Source organism: Heloderma suspectum, chromosome 4 (assembly GCF_057233095.1).
Source record: "Heloderma suspectum isolate Gila_16-S chromosome 4, 16-S_ref, whole genome shotgun sequence".
Classification (NCBI taxonomy): domain Eukaryota; kingdom Metazoa; phylum Chordata; class Lepidosauria; order Squamata; family Helodermatidae; genus Heloderma; species Heloderma suspectum.
In genome coordinates this window covers 26,892,627-26,907,827 of record NC_139461.1, presented here as the reverse complement: position 1 = coordinate 26,907,827, position 15,201 = coordinate 26,892,627, and the positions used below count along the sequence as shown (strand labels likewise).

At 46.3% G+C, this 15,201-nt stretch overlaps 1 protein-coding gene across 1 annotated transcript in view; it reads left to right on the top strand.

The window, feature by feature from the left end:
• Positions 1 to 743: 743 nt before the first annotated feature.
• Positions 744 to 15,201, top strand: part of COLEC10 (collectin subfamily member 10) — a 35,336-nt gene continuing 20,878 nt past the window's right edge. Inside the window, exons 1-2 of the mRNA XM_084847980.1 lie at positions 744 to 901; positions 11,216 to 11,287. Coding sequence (XP_084704106.1) covers positions 766 to 901; positions 11,216 to 11,287 — 208 coding nt within the window. The 5' untranslated portion in view covers positions 744 to 765. The remainder of the gene's footprint in view (positions 902 to 11,215; positions 11,288 to 15,201) is intronic.

Sequence of the window (15,201 nt, the reverse complement as noted above, 5' to 3'; positions counted from 1 at the left end):
AGAGCCCTCAAAAACTTGGAGCTGGCACTGACCCTTCGGATCTTCAATAGGAGGCTTTCTGCAGATGTCCCTGCCATCCAAGGTGAAGTGGGTGGCTTCCAGAGAGAGGGCACCTTCTGTCTGAAAGAAATGTGCTCTACCACTGACTTTTGATTCCTGGTGACAATGGTGGTGAAAAAGCAGACTCACTGAGGGAGGCGGCCCATGTGGGTATCTTACCCAAGGACCCAAATCCTGGAGCCCACACTCTGCTTAGTGGTAGGGCCGGCCCTGCTTAAGAGTGTATAGGATTGTAAGCCTATTCATGTTTACTCAGAACCATGTTCCACCATCTTCAAAGGGTCTCACTCTTTAGTGTATTTAGAATTCCAGCCTTAACGCCTTGTCTTTTATATTTCCCCAGTGAACCTGAAACACATAAGAAATTGGCCCTGGCCTTTTTCTGGGAGGTGAACACAAAGCAGAGGCAGGCTTATGCATTCAAGACATCTCTTCTGGCCTGTGCACTTAATTATTTCACAGCCAACAGATAAACTTTAATAAACAACTGTCACTGCTGTATAAATATACTGCACAACATATGATCCATGCTGCTAAAAAAAATGCTCCATGAGGGCTTCTTCAGTGCCTTCCTTTATTTAGCTCTAATCAAGTGGGATCTTCAATTTAGTTTGCTCTCCAGAGTTATATGGGAAATCTTCTTTTAGCAATTATTAAGGCTGGAACAACGAAGGGCATTTCCTGTGGAGCTGAACGGCGAGCAGCATGAAGAAGCAACTTTGGAAACATGAAACCTTCCTATTACTGTTTCTCATCCTAGTTCAGATTTTTGGTTTGGATGATGACAACCGCCCAGCAACAGAGGTCTGCTCAACACACACAATTTTACCAGGACCGAAAGGTAAGGTGTCTGAGGTAAACATCCTTGCATTAGCTAAAGACGTTTTATGTGCGTCAGGGGAAATCTACACATGATTCATTATCTCTTCCCCCCCCCCAACAACAGTGCCATAGGAGTGGGAATGTAAAGATGCCAACTTTTTTGCTGGTTCCTGTAACTGTGCTTTTAGCAGCTTATTGTGCTGGATTTGGCAGCTGATCCTGTGTCTGTCCTCACAGTGAAAAGCTTCACCTGTGCGGGGGGGGGGGGTTGCACATCAAGGTGCTGATAAAGCAGCATGGGGAACCTGTGTACCTCCAGATGTTGCTGAACTCCAACTCCCATTAGCCCCAGCTAGCATGGCCAACAGTCAGAGATGATGGGATTTGCAGTCCAACAACATCTGGCAAATCACAGATTCCCCACTCCTCTGTTAAAGGCACAAGAACAGCCCAGGTTTTTTTTGCTAATCAGTTGGCAATCCTTGTGGGGAACTGATTTACATTTTAAGCTGAGAAATTATGAATAATTCAGTGATGATTAATATAAATGTCAGTTGCAGAAGTTACTACTATTAATCAATGCATTTTATGATCTAAGCATTTAATCTATCTGGGTGTAGAGGTCACAGATAAAAGGTACTTACAGTATGATGACAGGGCAGAAAAAGGGTGCACAGTTGTTTGGGTTAAGAAGCTTAAGTGTTTTGCAAAGGAAATTCATCTGGAAACATTGTAACTTTAATTAAGGCCAAACTGAGTAGCATCAGAGCGGCTAAAGAAGTGTACGAGACAACTAATCTCTGTTCCATATTACCAGGCTTCCATCCATGTTTTATTATTAATAGTTCACTTCCACAATAAAGAGACAGTATTCTATAATGGTTAGAGTGTTTGGTTAGCATTTGAGATGTCCAGACTGAAATTCCTGCTCAGCTATGAACCATGATTGGTGGCTCCTGTGGATCAATATCCTGAACATAATCCACCTCACAGGATTGTTGTGCAGCTAAAATACTGCCCTAGGCATAATGGTTGGGATGCCAATACATATTGATGTTACTACATTAGTCAAGGCTTCCCCAATCTGGTGCCCTCCAAATGTTTTGGACTACAATTCCCAGCATTCCTGACGATTGGCCATGCTACCTGGAGCTGATGGGAGTTGATGTCCAAACAATCTGGAGGGCACCAGGTTGAGGAAGGCTGCATTCCTCTGGATATCAACCAACAGATATCCCCTACATACAGACTTTAGCTCATTTCATATTTCAAAACTTACCTGCACACGAAGCAATTCTTTTGGTCCAGTGTCACACACATGGGGAACTGCTTGGGTAAAGTGCATATCATGTGGAACTTTATCTCTATAGGTCCATCAAATGGTCTCTACCTGGGTAGCTGCAGCTTCGAACTGGGCCTAGGTGTTGGTTCACACTGTTCTCTTGTACCTGTAGGTTTGGTGCACATCTAAGCCCAGTGTCAGAATCCAGCACCCTCAGGCAACTGCCGTAGGGCCCATCAACATCTGCCTGCCCCACCATAGCAGGCAGCTACAAGCTACCATTTTAAATGGCTCACAATGCCCTGCTACCTGAGACACTGCAAGGCATTGTGGGAAATTTAAATGGCGGCTTACGGCCAGATAAGCTTGCAGCTAGAGGGGGCACCAATGTAAGACAGGGTCCAGGAAGGGAACTTTGCCTACGGAAGGGGCAGGCAACTTCTGGCCCTCCAAATGTTTTGGCCGAGAACTCCCATCACCACAGGCTACATTGGCTAAGGCTGATGGGAGTTGTAGGCCAAAACTACTGGAGGGCCACAAGTTGCCCATGGCTGGCCTAGAGCTTCCTCAGACTTAGAAAACATCCTATGGACAGCATTTTGAGAAGGATTGTACTAAGAATGAGCCCTCCAGTATGTTGAAGGGGTTGAGTAGAGGGGAATAAGAACTGGAATTCCCCCATTCCAATCTCAGCCCAGCTAGAGGGTAACCTTAGACAAGCCCCTAGCTGTCATGTCCCCCTCTATATCCCCTTGTACAACAACAGGGCTGGTGTAAGAATTACTGAGATAAGAGCAGCAAAGTACTTTTCTGTTATTCCAGGAAAGTAAACTTTCCCTAAACTTCAAAGGTGGTATAAAAATCTATGAACAGAGCAATCTTACCTTGCATTTAAGCTGGAGGTGGGGTGTGGCATTGGCAAGATTGTGGGTCCTACTTTGCATTTAAGCCAGGGTGGGGGGTCTTGATGGAGCACCCATCATATCCATTGCCCTGCCACTTCACTCCAGCCAGGGGGGTGGGGGGAGAGAGGCTTTTCTTCTTCTTGACTACAACGGGAGGGAAATAACTACACCATCTCTAGGGCTGGCATAGTGTTAAGATGTTTCTGTCAGAGAAACAAAGGGGCTTTGGATCCAACAGATCCAGAGCTGCCTCCACGATGCCCCCAACATGCCTGGTTTTCCCCTGCACCGCCAGTGGAATGCCGCAGGTGGAACATGCATGCCCGTGGATCTTTACGCCAGTATAACAGGACACCTCTGGCAGCATGAGTGTCATCCTACTGATGGATTTCCCTCTCCACCGGCATAGCGGCACGTACACTGCTCCCTAAAGCCCTTCAGCCAGCCACCCAGGATGGTTAGGCCTGACGCCTAAACAAAATAAAATTCAGAAAATAAAATGGCTACGTATGAAAATAACAGAGAATGGCTATTTACAAATCGCCAAAAAAGAGAAAGTGCATCCCTAAAACAGAGGACAAAAGAGGGCAGTAATCTGGATCCTATTTGCATATGCTATTTTATATGTACAGATGCAAATACAGAAATAATTATTATGATTTAAATAGAAATACAGTACGTCTCACGGAACTGTAGAAGGCTGTGACCAGGTGAGCTGTGTGCCTGCCTGCTCAGTCTGCTGTCGAGGTGCTAACTGGTGATGGGCAACAGCTCTTATGGTTCTTCATCTTTAAACTGGAATGGGACAGGACAGCCCTTCAAACAGAGGACACCTTCAAAAAGAGGTCTGTAAACGAGAACACTTGGCCACCCTAGTGTTGGGGAAGGCTGATTTAGCCCAGTGCTGTTAAATCTGACTGGTGGGGGCTCCCAGGGTCTCAAAAGAACGTAAGAAGAGTCCTGCTGGATTAGACCAAGGGTCCATCTAGTCCAGCATTCTGTTCACACAGTGGCCAACCAGCTGTCGACCAGGAACCCATAAGTAGGACATGAGTGCAACAGCACCCTCGAGCCCATGTTCCCCAGCAACTGGTGTACATAGGCATGCTGCCTGTGATACTGGAGGTAGCATATAGCCATCAGGATGAGTAGCCATTGATAGCCTTCTCCTCCAGGAATTTGTCTACGCCCCTTTTTAAAGCCATCCAAATTGGTGGCCATCACCACATCTTGTGGTAATGAATTCCATAGTTCAACAAGGCATTGTGTGAAGCAGGACTTCCTTTTATTTGTCCTGAATCTCCCACCAATCAGATCCATGGGATGACCCCATTGGGTTCTAGTATTATGAGAAGGAGAAAAGTGTCTCCCTGTCCACTTTCTCCACACCATGTATAATATTGTACACCTCTGTCATGTCTCCCCTTACTCACCCCTTTTCTCATGCCAAAGTCTTTCGCAGTTCTGCTGCCTAAGTTCCTTTGTGGGGGACCTATGGCCCTCCAGATGCTATTGGACTACAACTCCCAACATTCCTGGCCACTGCACCATGACTACTCTCCAAAAGGAGCAGAACACCCCACATATACACACACACACTTTTCTAAGTGCACTAACAGAAGGTTGCTCACTAAATGGGACCCTTCAATCCAAGCGTGAGGGGCACTCTCAACTTTAGATTGTAACTCCTTGCAGCGGGGACTGTCTTTAGTTTCCGTTATTCTGTGAAGCGCCACGCTAGCTGACGAAATGCATCCCCAGATCCCGCATTTACATTGTATGCTGGACATACAGTTCATCCATTCTAGCCCAAACTGGCCCTGAGCTCCATGCGTTCAGCCGGAAGCTATGGATGTGATATAGAAAGTCACTCGCTGAAATCATATTGCATGGATTACACAGGCCACATCTGATTATTTCAATGGCCTGTGCTGGCTTTAAAAGTCGGTTCTTGATAGGAGTAGATGGGTTAATGTCAAATAAAAAGGATTTGACAGCACCACTTGCTTAATGGATATTCAAGCCTGCCACCTGGTGGCCATGAGTGACACCTGTGCTGCTGAGAATAGTATGGACAGCCACATTCCTATATAATATGTGTCATGCTGACTTCTTATAGGCAAGACCTCCTTTTTCTTTTGGAGCTTTTTGTCCGACTCAGATATTATTACTTCCTTGTCAAATAAACTAATTTCTCATAAGGTGGATTCTCCTGGTTTGATTTTCCTTTGTACATTAGCCACAAAGGAAACTCAGATTAATGTACCTATTATTTATTTATGGTATTGTTACCCGGCTCTTCTTCCATCATGGAATTCAAGGCAGCATATATAAGGTTGCCAAGCTCTCTTCTATCCAGGCACTGACCAGATCAAGACACTTTGTTGAAGGGCTGCCTCTTTCCATACATACTTACCCATACCAGGGTCAGCGTCAAGGGTAGGCATTGTTGGGCACCTGCCAAGGGCCCACACCGTAGGAGGGACCCACTGGCAAGAACCTCTTTGATGAGCTTCTGCTGGGCTTTAAAAACCTGGCTGTTCAGGAGGGCATTTGGGATGGGTTAGGGTTTTTTTAGAGCAGTGTTGTTTTGTTATGTTGTTTTGTTCAGTTGATTACGTTAATTCGTTGTATTTCATGTTATTAGTGTTGTATGCCGCCTAGAGTGGCTGGGTAGCCAGCCAGATGGGTGGCTAATACATCTAATAAATGAATAAATAAACCTCCTGGACCAGCCCCTCCTCTTCACCATTACAACCTGCTGGTTCCCCTGCCTCTCACTCTGTCCCAGATGATGGTGGTGGTGAGAAGGGGGAGCAGTAGATGCCACTGCCTACTTGCTCACTGCTTTTCTGCCTGTCATGCAAGCAAGTGGCAACAATGATGAGAAAGAGGATGAGAAGCCATAACACCTAATGACAATCGTGGTGAGACAGTAGACTCACTGAAAGATGGGACCCATCTTTCCCAAGGGCCCTCAAAACCCTGGAGCCAGCACTGACTTGTACCTTGAGATCTTCAATAGAAGGCTTTCTGCAGATGTCCTTGCCATCCAAGGTGAGGGGGGTGGTTTCCAGAGAGGGGGCCAGTAGCTGGAGGTGCTGGCACTTTCTGCCTGAAAGAAATGTGCTCTACCCCTGCAATGATTCCCAGGTGATTTTAGACCATGGACTTAATGGTCTTATGGGGGCTGCCTTTAGATAGCCTTTTGTATTATACAACCAACATTTCTCTTCACCGCCACTCCATGCTTTACTACTGCTTCTATATTCCTTATATATTAGGGTTAAACTAAGCATTCTCCTAATCAACACATAGCTCCATAACTTCCCTACTCTCCTACAAGTGTGTGCAGTCCCAGTTTGGAATAGGAACCTGGGAGGGGTGGGTTGAAGCTTTCTCCCCACCCACCTGTTTTCATCCCCAACTTACACACAGCCACATGGGGGTTAAAAGAAGAAAGAAAGAAAAAAGCCTCTGTGGAATTTTGAAAGGGAAGGGATGGGAGGAGAGAGCTTGAACAGTCCTCTCCCGAAGTGCCATGGTTCTGATTTGAATCGGGGTTACCTCTGAATTACCAGTTGCTGAGAAACAAAGCAGGAATGGGCTTTTGCCTTCATCTCCTGCTTGTGAGCTTCCCACAAGAGACTGGCCACTTAGGGAAACAGGATGCTAGATAGGCCTTTGGTTTGATCCAGCAGGGCTCTTAATAGGTTAGATACAGATTTAGTCCTACTTAGATTAGACACATTGAAATCAGTGGGCCTTATTAGTCATGACTAGCTCAAGTCTCATTGGTTTCAATTGGTCTACTCTAAGTAGGGCTGAATTTGGATCCAACCCCTTTTTTTTGTTTGTGTGTTGTCATATTAAAGACTAATTTATTTAGTGGGCAGAGACCACTTTGTTGGATGCATGACACCACCACCACCACCACCACCACCCAAAAAGCATGGATGCCATAATAAATGCCTCCATGTTAATGATGCCCTGAGACTGTTGGTTTTGCTTCAACGGACCAATTCAGCCGCCCCCTTAGAACACAAGAAACGAGTCATGTTATTGTTCCAAGCAGTATCCAAACTGTAACTCACTGTGTCCTCACTGAACCTTCTCGAGGATACAAGGAGGTGCAACTTCGAAGACATATTGAAGTAATTGCAAGATTGGCTCACCACGTCAAAAACAAGCCAAATGGAGGTGGGGGGGAGGAATAGAGGAGCTCAAGAAAGGTTGATGGAAACTTCAAAGGGATTTGAATTGGGCCTTAAGTGTTGAGTAACTGGAATGGATGGCAATTTAAAGGACAATAATGAAAGTGATGTGGTGTGTTTGGAAAGTTCCCCTTTCATTATTCTAACAAATGTCAATTATAAACTCCTTGACATGGGCCAGTGCCTTTGGGCCCTGTTTCTTGTGGTCACCACTGCTGCGGCCCATCTTCCAGACCTAATAATTGTACTTGCACAAGTCTCCTTCTGGAAACAAACTGCCACATTCTGAGCTCCTGGCTGGAAATGCAGAAGGCCCTTGCCACATCCGCAAGGCTGGCTGAACTGTCATTCTTGCCATCTTTATCATCTCCTCTTTCAGATCGGGGCCATGTGTTCTCAATGCTTAAACAATAATCAAAATCAGAATTCTGTGCCAAGGCAACACAAATCTGCAATTAAAAAAAGCCAAATCTGAAACCTGCATTATTGATATATATTTGCATGATTTCTCTTGTTTTGCACCATCGATTCTGCTTTCACTAGCTATAGAGAGGTGCAAAGAGCTATGCAAGGCACTGCCCCTGACTACTGTAAATCTTATTCAGCGGCTCCTCTGGAACCTGAGATTTCATCAGACATTGCTCACAGACTTTCAAGCATATCTTCTTTCCATGAGGGCTAGAAAAAGAAAGCAAGAGAAAGAGAAAGCTAGCTAGCTGAGAGTCTTAAGAAGCTGAATTCTCTGGCCAGTTCCATAGTTTCTACAGGACTGATATCAAAAGTTGGCATTCATGGGCAACTGCCAGGGACCCAGAAATCTGGCATGGCCCACTGCTGGTGAAGCACTGAATCCTCACCGCCCCCAAACACACTGTTCCCAATTTGCTGCTTCAAGCAGTGCCTGGCAACTGGATCTAGGTGCTATTTAAATTTCCCATAATGCTTCAGAGCAATGAGACATCAGGGGATTGTGGAAAATTAAAATGGTGGCTAGAGCCAGCTGCCCGGTGCTGCTCAGAGTGCTGTTGCAGCCACGGTTGTCCTTTGCTGCCAAGCTCACCAGGGCCCACCAGTGGAGGAGGGGACCCACTAAAGGGCCCTTTGCCTAGAGTCCCCTCAAATCTGGAGCTGGCCCTGCTTTTCTGTCTCCTTGCAGGACCAAAGTATACATCCACACCTGTGGATATGATACTGTGTTCAATGGCACCACCTTTCTGTTGTGAGCAGAGCGTTTGTGCCTTTAAGAGCCTGCAGAAATGAAGCGGCAGAGCTTTTCCTCAGCATGGAGATGCAGACAGAGGGAAGACTACTGTAGCTGCCTGCTATACAGCTTTGAAAAGCACAGAAACTCTGTCCCTAAACAAATGACAGCCTAAGATGGACTTTTTTCTGTCTGAACATGCATCGGATTGAACCCTTTATTTCATTAGCCACCCATCATTGAGCATAGAGCAGTCTTCCCAATCTGGAGGGCACCACAACTCCCATCATCCCCAGCCAGCATGATGGCTAGGAATATTAGGACTTGTAGAGGGCATCACGGTGAGGAAGGTTGTCCTAGTCTTGTTCCTGCAAGCGTGACCTGCTGCCAAAATGGTGATATGACAAGATAACTGCAAGTGAGAATGCTCTGTAAGGCTTTGCATCATTTGCTTCGTTCCCAGGGATGCCAACTTAGGCTGTCCTCATTTTTTTAGGGACCAAGTTCTGTGCTTTTCAAAGCTGTATAACAGGCAGCTACGGTAGTCTTCCCTCTCTCTCCATGAATTGGTCCGATCACCTTTGAAATCCAGTGATCTTTGGCCATCAGTATATCTGGTGGTGGTGACAAGCACATATTTTCTTCTATTGCCAATTGACTCTATTGCCAATTAATTACAGTTGATGACCCTGAGTTCTACTGTAGAAAGAGGGGGAGGAGGGGGGAATCTTTCCACTTTCTCCATAACTTGCTGAGCAATATTGGGCCTGTCAAGAAAAAAGTGGTTTTTTTAAACCTGTTGCAACACAAGACACCAGAAGAGGGCAGCGAGACTCAAATCTTGGTGCATCTTCAGTTCAGATGATGATGCAGTGTTGGTGTGAATTAATGTTCTTCTGAAAGGATACTTTTCCGAAAAAAGGGCTCATCGTGGTCATGATTTAAAGCCATTATATTATTATTATTATTATTATTTTGCTGTAAATAAATGCTTGGCTCACTCCTGGTCAGGAGGATTCCCACGTCTATGGTTTGCCCTGCTACTGTGCCTTACCAGCCTCCTAGCACACACACATTTAGCAGCTGAAGATATAAACATCTCTGAGCCAGGACAAAGTTTCAATGACTTCAAGAAAGGGGCTGCCACCTGGTGGTAAAGCACGTGCTTTGTATCAAAGGGTCTCCTGGGTTCAGTTGCTGGCATCTTTACTTGAAAGGCCTCCGATGGGACGGCTAGGATGGGGACCTCTCCTTGAGACCTTAGAGAGCCACTGCCACCCCGAACAGATGTAGAATGGACCACGTTGGTGCAGGGAAATCCTTTGAGGACAGCATCAGTGGGCAGTGATGGACAGAGTCAGGGCCATCACTGGTAGGCAGGGACACACAAGTGCGCCCTTTCCCACTCACCAGTGCCAGCTCCAGGGTTTTGAGGGCTCTAGGGCAAGACACCCTTCGTGGGCCCCCTTCCTCGGTGAGTCCACCTTCTCACTGCCGTTGTCATCAGCTGCTATTGCTCCTCCTCCTCATGTTTCTCACCACTGATTGGTACCACTGGCTTGGCAGGTAGAGAGCAGTGAGCAGGTAGGTCGTGGCATCTGCTGCTCCTCCTTCTCACCACCTCCATTGTCTGGGCCTGAGCGAGAGACAGATGAACAAGCAGGATGCTATGGTGAAGGGGAGGAGAAGCTCCAGTCAGTGGGCCCCTGCTGGGTTGTGGGCCCTTGGCAGGTGCCCTATCATGCCTACCCTTGAAGCTATCCCTGCCACTCATACACAGATTCACACAGAGATATAAATCCTTCCTCTTCTCTGTCTCTCTGTCTGTCTGTCTGTCTCTCTCTCTCTCTCTCTCTCTCTCACACACACACACACACACACACTTCCCTCCCCATGAAAATCATGCGCACACACACTGCAGACACTCTAGCTCAGAGGCCTAACCAGAGAGAGTGAAGCTGGTAGAGCATCATCCTCTCCATATAGGCCCCAGGGAGAAATCCAGCAGCAGCAGTAGCCACCCTGACCATGTGGGTGAAATTGGAAGAGGCTGTGAATCATGGGAGGGGTGAGGCACTTTGGGGCCGCTGGGGCACATGGCAGGCTGCAGCGGAGACCACCCAAGGGCTGCAGGTGGCCCATGGCCTGCAGGTTGCCATATATGGGCTAGGCCGACCCGTGGTCTGACTCAGTGTGGCAGCTTCATGCACTCACTTTCTCTGAATTAGGCAATGGAACAAGCCTAATGGCAAGATGAGTGTAACTGACATGGGGGGCGGGGAGGGTGTCATTCAAACCCCCTCAAGGGTTGAAAATGCACATGGGAGGGTTGTGGGGTCATGCTCAGTAGCCCTGCCCACCCTGTTGATGCACACACCAGACACAGCCCTCCCTCCAGGTGCATGTTCAGCATCTGTGCGAAGGGGCTCTACACATGCACAGATGTACGTGAATAGATCTCTCTATTCGAGGGGATTCAAAAGGATCTTCCTGGCCCCCTGGCATGGAGGTGATCCTTGGTCTGAAAACAGAGGTGTTCCAAGTGTACAGCAGTGTCCCTGTTTTCCTCTGTAAAATGTCTGAAGGTTTGCTATTGCATAAAGTAGGTGTAGGATCTGGTCCTCTATACAGTTTTGTTCTTTCAAATATCAAGCCAGACTTCTCTTCCCTAAAGATTGTTGTGATCCGTAATGTGATGGTGGTTTATTTTCCTATGTCTTCCTTTTTGAAGGAGATCAAGGCGAAAAGGGAGACCAAGGAGAAATGGGCAAACATGGGAAAGTCGGCCCTACAGGACCCGAAGGTAAAAGTGTGCGTGGTTATGTGCTGTGCTGTGCACAGATATCGGGAAACCTCTTGCTCCTGCAATGGTGTGTATTCAACCGGTATTTCTTATGCTCCCACAAGTGTGTTTTGTTGCTTATTGATAACACCTCTGGATTGATAAAGAAATGACAATGGAGGTGCAAAATTCAGCTCTAAGACTTGCTTTGGAGTTACTACTGAAACAACTAATTATCAGTTCGAACTTACTTAGTTCAGGTGATAGTCTGTAGCTTAGTGGCAGCATTAGGCTCCATAAGGTTCAGGGCTGGTGTCAAGGATAGGCATGGCTGGGCACCTGCCAAGGGCCCACACGCCAGCAGGGGCCTACTGACTAGAGACCCTGGTGTTGCGCCTCCTCTTCACCATGGCAACCTGCTTGTTCACCTGCCTCTCGCTCTGGCCCAGACAACGGTGGTGAGAAGGAGGAGCAGCAGATGCCACTGTCTACTTGCTCACTGGGTCCCCGCCAATGTGTCCTCTACAGTCCTTCGAGCAAGGATGAGAAAGAGGATGAGGAGCAATGACAGCTGGTAACAATGGTAGTGAGAAGGTAGGCTCATTGAGATAAGGGCCAATTGAGAGTGTCTTGCCCAGGGGCCCTCAAAAACTGGGAGATGGCACGGATAAGGTTCCAAATCCAAATCTGTTTATTACAGTGCATGACCAAATTGAGAATATAAGATATCATCTATATCTATATCTATATATGTGTGTGTGTATACCCCCCCACACAGAGAGAGAGAGAGAACAGCATACCATCCACACTAGACAAATGAAGAACATGTTGACTGAGCTCTCAGCTTAACTTCAACAGAGAGAGAAAAATGTAGCAAGTATTTCAGTAACTTATGGGATGATGTCGGCTAAACAATAAGACTCATAAAACAGATTGTTTCTGCCAGGAAAATTATCAGTTAATAGTGGTATAACCAGTTCTAATATCCTGACAAAAATTACCATGTCGTAAGGCACGCATTACAGTCTCTAAATCCCCTGAACCACAAGGACAAAAAGGTTGCTGTGAAGAACCCTTGTTGAATCTCCTCTCTAAGATGGCAGGTGGTAGAACATTCCTACTGGCATAAGGTTTCAGACACATTCACTGGCATTTTAAAGGGATTGCAGGTTTCAGGATTTGTGGCATAATAATCTCTTGCCTCGGTTTCTATTTCTTGGTTACTCTAGAGCGTGACATAATGCCTATACATAATGTTAGAGTGTGTTCTGTCCTCAGACAACTGGGAATCCTGGTTGCACAGAGAACCTAGGTGCATACAACTAAATGTGTTTAAGCACTTCTTTCAAACATCACGCTGAACGCATGAACATTCATGTTCACACATGAACATTGGAGGAGGCACTAGCTGGGCATGTGATACGGGTGGGTGGCAGGAGACATGGTGGATGCAGAAAGGAAGCAGCCCAACAGTGTATTAGGCAACAAGGACTGGGGAGGAAGTGGTATAATTGTAATGATTAAGAAGTTTAGTATTGGTTAGGGCAAAATAGGACTGAGAAGCAATGGGGGGATATAAAGGCTATTAATGCGCTGTTTGTTGTACCAATGGCCTCAATGTCAGCTGTGCAGGCTGGCTATGGATTAAAGTGCAAAATTTCACAGCAAAAGGCTTCGTATTTTTCAGACAGCTAGTCATGCACAAATAATGGCTGTATAAGTTCTGTCTGCATATTTATAATAGCCTAAATGCTTTAAGCTTTTGATCAATACATTTTTATGACTGAAGTGCATTCGACACACAGCTATAATAATAATAAAAAACCAATGTGACTTTGCTTCTTGTTACAAAAATGGGGTTTGACACGGGGCGGCGGGGGGAGATGGATGGTCTGCTACATGCATGTATGGGCTCTTAAAAGGACACAAAGGGAAACATCTCCAAATTTAGGACTGCTGCTCAGTTTAGCCAGCTGGTTTGCAGCATTAGGCAATGTCGAAGATGCTGAACATTCTTTCCATGTGCGCAGAGCTAAATCTTGCAAAAGACACAGGACTGACACAGAAAATGGTATCCCTGTGTTGAATTCTCCCCTTCCCCTTCCATAGCATGTAGTAACACTTATCACATCTGCTGGGCACCATCACATTATGCATTTCCTCAGCCTACCTACATCAGTGGTGGCTGCCAGTGGTGAGGAAACAAATGGCATGATGACATCATGAGACAGAGAGAACAACATGATGAGATCATGATGACATCAGGACTCAGTGTGGGTCACTGTTTTGGTGGGTAGGGAGAAAACTCAACACAAGTAATCCATCACAATACCTTATCCGATTTTGATCAACGCTTCCAATGAATCTAGACTTTGAGGTAGGACAAAAAAGGTTTTACCACTAACTGCTAATGAACTGTGACCCTATATCTGGAATTTGTTTATTATTATTTTTATTTAAAATATTTATTGGCTGCCTTTCAGGGCAGAAGCATCCCAAGGCGTCTTACAACAATAAAATACATAAAAACAGTTAAAATATTAAAAGTGTTAAAAACAATAAAAACAATCAAAGCCAACAATAATAACAATTAAAACTAACACTAAAACCAACAATGATGTTAACAGCAGCAACAGTAGCAGTCATATCAATAGAAGGCCAAGGTAAAATAATATGTTTTCAAGGGCTTCTTAAAAGTCTGCAGTGACGGGGCATGGCAGTCCTCCAATGGCAGTTTGTTCCAAAGGTGTGGGGCCACTGCAGAGAAGGCCCTCTCACATGTGTTCACCCACCTGACTGCTCTTACGGGTGGGCAAATGAGGAGGGCCTCTCTTTCTGAAAGTGCGGGCAGGCTGATATGGGTGCAGGCGGTCCTTCAAGTAACTTGGTCCCAAACCATTTAAGGCTTTAAAGGTCAAAACCAGCACTTTGAATTGGGCTTGGAAACGCACCGGTAGCCGGTGTATCTGGCGCAGTGTAGGCATTATACGATCTACTCCCCTCATCCCCACCAATACTTGGGAGGCTGCATTCTGCACAAGCTGGAGTTTCTGAACTGTCTTCAAAGGCAGCCCCACATATTGCGCATTACAGTAGTCCAGACTGGACGTGACTAGTGCGTAGGTAACTGAGGCAAGGTCCATCCTCTCCAGATAGGGCCACAGTTGGCGTACCAGCCTAAGCTGGTAAAAAGCACTCCTGAACACCTCAGCCACCTGGGCTTCCCCAGTTAGCTCAGGGTCCAGGAGGACTCCCAAACTGCACACTTGGTCTTTCAGGGGGAGTGCAACCCCATCTAAGGCCAGTTGTAAACCTCCATTCGAAGCAGTTGGTTTCCCAACCACAGTACCTCCGTCTTGTCTGGATTAAGTGTCAACTTGTTCACCCTCATCCATCCCAAAACAGCCTCCAGACACTGGTTCAAGAGTTCCCTGGGAATGCCCTGGGATGTGCAGATGGAAATGAGAGGTAGAGCTGAGCATCATCTGCATACTGATGACATTTCAGCCCAAACTTCCTGATGACTTACCCCAGCAGTTTCATGTAGATGTTAGAAAGCATGAGGGACAAGATAGAACCTTGCAGCACCCCACAGGCTAATAGCCATGGGGTGGAACAGAAGTCCCACAGCACCACCTTCTGAGACTGCTCAGTCATGGTTGCATGACTATGTTCTCTGAGAATTAGGGATATGAATTGGATTTGGATGAAGCCCAAAGCCTGAGCCAAATCAGCCCCCTTTGGAGTGTTTCTGGTGCTTCCTGAGGTGAAACAGGCTTCTGAAGCTGGACCTTGCTGGACCCTGCATGAAGCTTTGTCTGTGATACGGGCTTCAGAAAGGCAGACTGTCTCCAAAAATAGCATCTTTTGGTTTTGTTTCTCTGCAAACACTGCTGAGGGGGAGAGGGAGTGAGCTGGAGTGACTGACAAGTCCA